Genomic DNA, 9,518 nt, shown 5'->3' with positions numbered 1-9,518 from the left:
GAAATGTTTAGTTTATTTGAAATATGAGATGTTGATTTACTTGAACACATATGACATACTAGATATATATGATAATTTACAATCATTTATTCATTGTGTGAGAAGGAGATGTTGAGATTCTTATACATGAATACATATGAGATGTTTAGATGAACACATATGAAATGTTGAGTGTTTACCGATATTTGAGATGAACTCATATATGTTTATTGTTTGAAATTTGTAAGGATGGTTTGGCTTCTTGATGATGTCTACGACACGAAACACCGGGCCTACATGATGCGCGAGAAGGAGATGGTAATAACGAGTAATCTAAATATTTTGCAAATTTGCCTTAAGTTGAAATTTACATGCCCTAAGATTTGTCATTACTTGTTTTTTGCAGAAGCTTGAACCTTTGAAGATTCGGTATCACGGGGTCTCTGGTCCTGCCATGCCTTACGATGAGCGGTACACACCGTACATCAAGCAGGCAGGACTACTCCCGTGGATTCAGTTGGTCAGCCGGTCCACGCCGAACCTGAACGCTCCACTGGTGTCCGCTCTTGCTGATCGGTGGAGGCCGGAGACGCATAGTTTCCATCTTCGGACTGGGGAGATGACCGTGACGCTCGAGGATGTCTCGTTGATCACCGGTCTTGCTATCGACGGGATGCCTCTCTGTATGAGCACCGATTCTGATGGGTGGCGCGAGCAGATGATTGCTCTTATCGGTATGGCTCCTACTGAGGCTGAGGCTGATGTAGAGGAGGGAGAAGAGAAGAAGAAGAGGGAAAGGAAAGCAGCCGGAGCTGCTTTCACGTGGATTCAAACTCACTTTGCAACGTGCCCTCCGGATGCCACTGATGACGTGATCCAGACACATGCTCGTGTCTACATGTGGTATGTTGTGTCGAGGACTTTGTTTCCTGACTCCACTGGCAAGAACACTCCATGGATGTGGCTGAAGGCGTTGACCGTCTTCGATAGCAAATGGAGCTGGGGTTCAGCGACTCTTGCCTACTTGTATCGACAGGTAGTTGGTCTGTTTTATGATCAACTCATTTCTTCATTAGCAATGCAAGCTTGCTGTCAAGTTAACATTGTTTTTCTTTCATATGCAGCTGGACGATGCGTGTTGCAGGATCACAGATAGTGCAGGCATTGGTGGTAATATGCTTCTACTTTCTGTATGGAGCTGGGAGCGTCTGCCTGTTGGACGCCCGAAGAGCGTCAGGTTTAATCCTTGGTATGAAGATGAACATGACGAATTACGGCGCCCCACTTGGGCTTACAAGTGGGATGTGGTTTCCGAGATGACGAACGATGTCAATCTCATGTACCAGAAGTACGTTCCCGAGTTGGACACGATTACGCCTAGCAGGTAACGAGGTCATTACTTCAGTCATTTCTCATGTTTGCCAGAAAAAAGTCACCAATTTTGTATTGTTGCCCTATTTCATAGGTGGAATGGCAGCCATATGGCGCCGATGACAGACTTGGGTACACCCCGGAGTTTAGCATCAACCCGATGTGCTTGCGGGATAGGGATCTCTGGCTTATGCGGTGCCCACTGATATGCAACTGGGCTGTTGAGTTTCATTTGCCACATCGCGTGTTTCGTCAGTTTGGTCTGTTCCAGCCTCACCCGCCGGAATGGGTGGATACGGACAAAGCACTTCATAGGTAAGAGAGCGTATTGACTAAGCATCGTCAGTCCTTCTTGATTTTGCTAATGTTTGGTATTGTACCATGCAGGTTGGACAGGAGAAGGCATCGGAAGATAAAGGACTGGGACAAGCATCATGCTTCGTATGTTACCTGCTTCCAGCTTTGCGTGGACCAAGCTCGTAGCAGTGCATGCGCCCAGCTTCGTGAGCATAACCCACTTGCTTTTGATAACTACATACAATGGCTTCTTAAAAATACTCGAGTTGAGATATGCCCGCCAGCATATAATGAGGATATTCTTGAAGAACCCGTAAACTTTGAGGATCTATCGAAGGGGAAGTACAACAGAGATGTCAGGGTAGGGCAAGGAGTCCCTGCTGTTCCGGTGATTAACTATGTGGTAAAGTGTTCCTTCTTTACTTTCCCGTTGGCCGTACTACACATGTTTGAATGGCTAACGTGTTCATTCTTTCTCATCTGCAGCGCACCGAGATCAAGAAAGCAGCTGATGAGAGCCAGTCTATTCTCGAGAACACACCGGTTGGAAAAGGCAATGATGATGGTTCACTACGAGCATTCCTCACGGTAAATATCGCATTCACTATGAGAGCCAGTCTATGTTGCGGAGTTTGATATCTTCCACACGTGTTCATGTTACAGCGTCAGGCCAAGAAGTTAAGGCGGTTATCGAATCTTCTCGGTTGCCGTGATCCCGAATTTGATGAACCATCTGCCTCTAGGTCTGGTACACCATCAGACCCCTCATCTCACCATCAGGGGGACGATGTGAGTTCCTCATATGCTTATCTGGATGATGATGGCGTGGTCACCCAAGAGGTATGACTAATCCTTTAGATGTGATTCTCACTTGATTACGACGCCGGTCTTCACCATATTGTTTGATTGTGTGATAGGGCCATGAGCTTGATGATGACATGACTTTGGCGGACGCTCAACTTCGGTCCCCATATGTGTTCAAGCCTAGGCAGCCTAGACGCCGGTACACACCCAACGACTTTGACAACAGAGGCAACCCAAAGGTGGTCGTAGGGACCTCGCAGATGGCTAGCTTGGATGATGAGGCGGAGGCGGAGGCGGAGGAGGAAGTGCAGGAAGAGGAGCCTCGTCCATCCAGGAAGAAGAAGATTGCCTGCAGGCGTGGCACCAGGAACACGCGCGGAAGGCATTAGTGCTTGTGTTTGTTAGTGCTCTTGTAGCCATTTCATTAGGTCGATGAACTTGTGAGGTTACGTTATATGTTGGTGAATTCTTACTAGTGTGGTATTTGTGTTTGCGAACTAGTAGTAATGTTGAACTGTCCTAAATGATGTGATGTTCAAGTTATTAGTTATCTTTGTTCAGTATGTGCAGTCTACAGTAATTTTATTTATGTTGTAGCAAGTTATGTCAGTGCTGCATGAGGCCAAAATGGCATCTGTTTCTGCGGTTTGGCAGTTAACAACACTGCAGCGCCCAACAGACAGGCGCTGCACAGTACTGTGTGACGCCCAACTCCTAGGCGCTGCACAGTACAGTGCAGCGCCCGTCTCATAGGCGTTGCCGACCTGGCCATGGCTATCCAGAGGGCCACAGAAGGCTTTCAGCACTGACCATCCACGAAAATTACCAAGTCATAGTGCAGCGCCCAAGAGCCAGGCACTGCACTATACTGTGCGACGCCTATCCCTTCGGCGCTGCATGGTATAGTGCAGCGCCTGTGTTATGGGCGCTGCACGGCTGTTTACTGAAAAAACAGAGTTTACAACACATTCATTTCACCGGAACAACATAATACTTACAATGACTGCAGCATCACAGCAATTTGAACAAACACAAATTTTATGCCGAGTTCATAACTTAAGACAATTCAAACGTTACTACGACATGGTTCACGACACATTCATTACAAATGACAAATGGCAGCTTGCCCTAGAAGATACTTCACCAGCATCTCACATGCCCTCACAAGTTCACGACACATTCAGTAGAAGATAGTTAACGACGAGTGCACCGAAGCGAAGTCCCTACTGAGTAGAGCGAGGCCATTTCCCCTTCTTGTCATGGGCCGAGTCCTCCTCTTGCGCCTCGCGAGCCTTTGCAAGCTTTCTTGCCCTCTCCTCCTCACGAGCAAGTTTCGCTTGGCGTGCCCTCTCCTTCTCTCGTTTCTTCCACTCCATCCTCTCCTTCTGACGACGCTCTTCCTCCAAGCCTCTTCGAAACGATTCTTCGAACCGCCGTTGCCGCCTAAGACAATCTTGGTATTGGTCCTTTTTGACATCTTCTGGCACTTCAAGATCTATCCACGTGAAGTACTTGCATAGAGGCAGTGACTGCATACAAATTTTTTGTTAGTGTTGACACACATTTGATAGTAACATTTTACTTCTCGAGCTTACCGGTGGTTGGTCATAGGCGTTAGTTGGAAGTGCACGATCATAAGCATAGTTCGGGCATACAAAATATCTCCGCCCTTCCGTCCATGATTTCTTTCGGTCGGTGAACACCTTCACCTTGCAAACATCTCCACACCAACATGGCGGGATGTCGACATCTTTCTCCTTCACCTTGTCCAAAGATGCGTCCTCCCACTTGTTCGGCATGTCTTCTTGGTTAGCACACGATGGCCTCGTCATGGAACCGGATGAAGCCATGCCTACAAAACCGAGAAGCATAACATCATTCAACACAAATTTGCAAATCTTCTTGGAGGCAAATAACTCAAGAGCCTTGTCTAGAGATTCGGCAACCGTCTCCTTGTATGCAACCCAACGTTGCTCGGAGTTCACACGCATTGTCTTTCAACGGATGTGCATTCCAAAACCAACATTATGCCTTCCCTCGAACTCAACAACGTCACTTGGGTCCATCCAATTCAAATCCTTCCTCACTTGGTCCAAGAGCTCCGCATAGCTAGGACTACTCTCAAACAACATGTCAAGCTCATCTGGGTCCGGCTCAACATTTCCTTTCAAAAAGTCCTCTTTATCCACATGATGAACATAAACACATGTTCTCCCCATCCCTATAATAATAAAAAATACACATATATCAAGTAAGTACTTAACAAAAATATTTGCACAAACACACATATATGAATTAATAACCATAACCCCCACTTAACACTAACCACAATCCTAACCATAGGATAACCCTAACACCAACATCAAACACACATAACCCTAACCCTAGCATACTATGAAAGCCTAACCATACCAAATTAGCAAAGAAACATAACATCATTCAACACAAATTTGCAAATCCAAGCCAAAGCTAGGGTTTCCCCAAAGTAGCAAGATTTGAGTAAATGTGAATTCCTATGGATGAAAACGAGGGGATCGGAGGAGATTACCTTAAGGGAGGGGTTGGCTTCGAAATCCACGGTTAAATACTCCGGATTTGCAAGATTTGATAAGGATTTGAGAGGGGGGAGAGGGGAAGAGAGGAGGGGCGCAAGTCTAAGGGTTTGGGTGGGGTGGGGGTGGGAGGGGAGAGAGGGTGGGGCCAGCCTAAGTGGAACACAGATTGTGCAGCGCCTAAGAGACGGGCGCTGCACATTACAAGTGTGGCGCCTAAGCCTTAGGCGCTGCAGTGCTGTCTGTGGGGCCGCAACTGGACCAGGGCTGCCATGCTGGCAGGAGGTGCGACGCTTAAGGCAGAGGCGCTGCATAGTAGTGTGCGGCGCCTAGCTGTCGGGCGCCACACGAAAGGGTCAGTAGAGTGAATTTTTTTCGAAAGCAGGTCAGTTTGTGATTTGATTTCGCCCTCAGGTCAAATATGTGATTTCTGCCACTCGATGGAGCATCTTTGACAAGACTACACCAAGCAGAGCAGAGAGAGTTACTCCACGTTGACGCTTGTGTGCGTCTCAAATCCTGACGTACGTAACTGAGTACGCATGCTTCAGCCATGGAGAGTACGTAGTACATAATATTCAAGCGGAGCTCTCTCACCCAGAAACCATATTCTCTCAATCCTTTTCCAAACGGAGCTCTCTCTCACGACGATGGGTGACAAGAGGAAGAACACCGGGGACGGCGAAACGCCTCCGGCAAAGGGCCGACCGGGCCTGAAGCCGGCGATGGTGCCCAGTCCTGTTGCAGTAGAGGCGCCGCAGCGGTCCGTGATGGCGCCCAGCCCCGCTGCAGTGGAGGCAGCGCCCACTCCAGTTGCCGTTGAGAAGCCGGTGACGGCGCCCAGCCCTGCTGCAGTGGAGGCAGCGCCAACTCCAGTTGCCGTCGAGAAGCCGGTGACGGCGCCCAGCCCCGCTGCAGTGGAGGCAGCGGCCACTCCTGTTCCCGTCGAGGCGCCGGAGACGGCGCCCAGCGCGATGGTGCTAGCCGGCGGCACTGTCGCGGTAGCGGCGGCGGAGGGAGATGTGGTGACACTGCTGGAGTCCGAGGTGCCGAAGACAGTGCTACGCTGCAACGAGTGCCATCACCCCCTGAAGCCTCCTCTGTATCTGGTAAACCGAACAAACCAAAATCTGCATTCAGTACTCCCACAAGAACGATCGATTGATTCTTTTATTTGTTGTATGGCATCGATCGCAGTGCTCCCGTATGCGACACGTAGCATGCAATGCAGCGACTGTGTCGGTGTCGGTGGCGGCGGCGGCGACGACGATGACGACAGCAGCGGGGACGACAACGATGACGACGGCAGCGGCGACGACAACGACGGCAACGAGGGCGGCGGCGTTAGTGGGCCGGGCGGCGACTACAAGTGCTCTTCTTGTACAGATTTGGCCGCGTCCGTGGTCTACGTCAAGAGCCCCTACCTGGATACCCTATTGAGCAACGCCAAGGTCTCGTGCCCGTACAAAAAGTACGGCTGCGGGGGCACCTTGGCCTTCCGCAACGCCGCGGCTCACGCAGCCGCGTGCGGGTTTGCGCCCTGTTTGTGCCCGGAGTGCTCTTTCGAGGGCTTGCCGGCGGACCTCGTGCGCCACCTCACGGAGAAGTCCGGCCGGCACGGCTGGGCCGTCCACAAGATCACGTACGGTAAGAACCACCCGTATGTGTTCGACGAGCTGAATTCGGAGAAGGATAGTTGCCAGAAACTCTTGGTAGCGGATGAGGATGATTGACAAAGACGACTTCCACTTCGTCACACTTGTGTGTGTCAGGAATAAAGCTGGCGCCGGGCCGGTGTACAGTTCCTCGGTCGCAGTGGAGGGCCCTCCGGCTAAAGGGATCATGGTGAAGGTGGAAACGAAGGTGGTACCCAGCTGCCCGGCCCCCGCTGAATGGAAATACAAGTACCATGAGGATCTCATTGTGTATCCGCAGATGCTCCATGGTGAGCAGATCAAGAAACTCCATATTTGCGTCTGCATCGGCAAGACCGAGAGCATCAGCGAGTGACCTTAGAAGGCCATCAGAAATGCAGTTATCTTCGCGTGAAGCCAAGAGAGGCAACCTAGTTTCGTAGTAGTGCTAGTACTAATTAAGCTAGGGTTCGCTTCGATTTAGAGAAATGTGTCTTTTGTAGTCTTGGTGAAGACTCGAATTACCTTTCGTTCACCTCCTCGAGGCTATGTGTGGAGGGTGGTCAGGTGTCTAACCTGTGTTCAGGACTTGATTGTGAACTGTGTAAGGAAATTTGTGTTGGGTTGAATGCTACTAAGAACGATGCTTATTTCCAACATTGCACATATGATTTCAATCTGCTCCAGTATTCAGTTTTTATCTGGTTTCAACGGAATATGTCTGGCGGATGGAGATACTAGTTCACATCAGTAGGCGCCCGTCGTTGATAATCGCGAAGCTTTTGATCCACCGGATGGTGCGTTCGATTTTGAGCGTGTGATACACATACGAGGTGGCCCCAGTCGTAGATGTAGGTTGGATTGTAATGGCGAGTGGAGTGTTATCTTCTGTACCGGTCGACCTGTTCTCGATTTTTTTACGCTTTCTAATCTGCTTACTAGCATAGCCCGCGCGGTGTGCACGCCGCGCATGTCGATACGTTGTATCCATATATGGAGTGTGTTTACTATTTATAACAAATGTTACTTGATTAAGATAAAAGAACCATGCACTTAGGAAGATAAATTGAAAAGAGGCATATTTTTGGAAGCACGCATGCTACAATACACATTAATACATCTCTAATAAGTTTCATTTATTCTCGCTATGCCATTCTTTAAGACAAGGGTATGCTATGATGGTAACTTCCTTTCATTAATTTCAGTATATGAAGGCACTTATTTAAAAAAAAATATGACAAGGCACCATTAGCCGAGGGAGTGTCATATAAGTAGTTAACATGATAGAGTTCATACATGGGGCAAACAATGTGCATGAACCTATGCCTGAATCAGTAATTTATGAGCATATATATACTTAAGCTATACATCAAGTTAATGTTTGCGTATATTGGAGGTGCCAATTTTTATGTATACGAAAGAATACCAATAGGTACTCCCATCTGTTGCAGTTTTTTTGTTTGACTGGTGACTAACTTGTATTCATGACATAGCAATTGATAAACATTTTCTCAGCCTTAGCCAGGCAAAAGTAGACACATTTCACTGAGCTTTTAGACTGGTCATTATCTTATACAACATTAAGAGGAAAAAACATATATAACAATAAGAAACATAGCTAGTGCGATGGGAATACGCCACACAAAGAAAAGGCACAGTGATTGTAGTATAAACCAAGTAGAACGTGCATACAAATCTTCATTCATGAGCTAAGTTTTTTTCTCTCCAAAATATGCACTGGAAGAGAAAAGTAAGCTTTCGAAATCATATACTGGGAGAAAAATGTAAGATGTCCGTGTAAAGTTGGTGTGCTGCAAAAAAGAATGAATACTGAAAATGACACTCACAACAACACAATGCATTATCGTGTTGACATGGTAAGCATTTTAACAGCTAAAACATGACGGTACAAACTTTACATTTCTCATATGAGTAAAATCTGGCTCAACCTGAACCTAAAATATGCAGCAGATCAAGAGAGCCATTAAAATACATCATGCTGTTCAGCTTCACTAAAAATAGATTGTTAATACCTTGCCATTGCTTGCGTTTTTTCACCCTTAAGGTTCTTATTATGTAAGTTAATAGTGTGTCATTCAAATTCATCACAGATTGATGCCTGCATAAAACAAATATGAGAAGCGGATAAAACCATATCTTTAATTGATGCATGCATATAACAAATATGAGAAGGGGTAAACCCATATTGTGTAGTACTGATGCCGACATACTACAAATATAAGAAGGGGGTAAAACCATACTGTTTAGTAAGTATACATAATTGGTGAAAAATAAGTTTACAATGTAAATCTTGAAAATAAACAGTTTTCCCTGGAATTGCTCCATAGACCTTGAATCACAAATTGTTTTTAGGGAATACATTACTTTAAGAGATATATAACACCAATTGTAACTGATTCTCTTCCAATCCTGGTCATCTCAAAGAGCATATCATCACAAATCAACAAATGGTGCAACTGATTCTCTTCCAATCCTGGTCATCTCAAAGAGCATATCATCACAAATCAACAAATGGTGCAAGTGACACACGGAACCAAGAAAAATATAATCCACACCAGAGCAAAGCAATCAAAGTAGTTGTAGAATTGCACATAGAGAACATCTCTACTGCATGGTTCAGTTATTAATTTAGTCAAGTGACACGTATGTTAGTAAAGCATAAAAGGCAACTACTGAAGGAAATATGCCCTAGAGGCAATAATAAAGTTATTATTTATTTCCTTATATCATGATAAATGTTTATTATTCATGCTAGAATTGTATTAACCGGAAACATGATACATGTGTGAATACATAGACAAACAGAGTGTCACTAGTATGCCTCTACTTGACTAGCTCGTTGATCAAAGATGGTTATGTT

General features: G+C 46.5%; 1 protein-coding gene across 1 annotated transcript; it reads left to right on the top strand.

Annotated features, from left to right (window-relative positions):
* The first annotated feature begins 5,558 nt into the window (after positions 1–5,558).
* On the top strand, positions 5,559–7,294 carry LOC120966622 (uncharacterized). Its single transcript, XM_040392924.2, has 2 exons — positions 5,559–6,112; positions 6,201–7,294. The coding sequence occupies exon 2, from the start codon at positions 6,224–6,226 to the stop codon at positions 6,734–6,736; it is 513 nt and encodes a 170-aa protein (XP_040248858.1). The 5' UTR covers positions 5,559–6,112; positions 6,201–6,223; the 3' UTR covers positions 6,737–7,294.
* The last annotated feature ends 2,224 nt before the right edge of the window (positions 7,295–9,518 follow it).

This window comes from Aegilops tauschii, chromosome 6, assembly GCF_002575655.3.
Source record: "Aegilops tauschii subsp. strangulata cultivar AL8/78 chromosome 6, Aet v6.0, whole genome shotgun sequence".
Lineage (NCBI taxonomy): Eukaryota > Viridiplantae > Streptophyta > Magnoliopsida > Poales > Poaceae > Aegilops > Aegilops tauschii.
The sequence above is the reverse complement of the archived record's forward strand: the minus strand, read 5'-3'. Positions and strand labels throughout refer to the sequence as shown.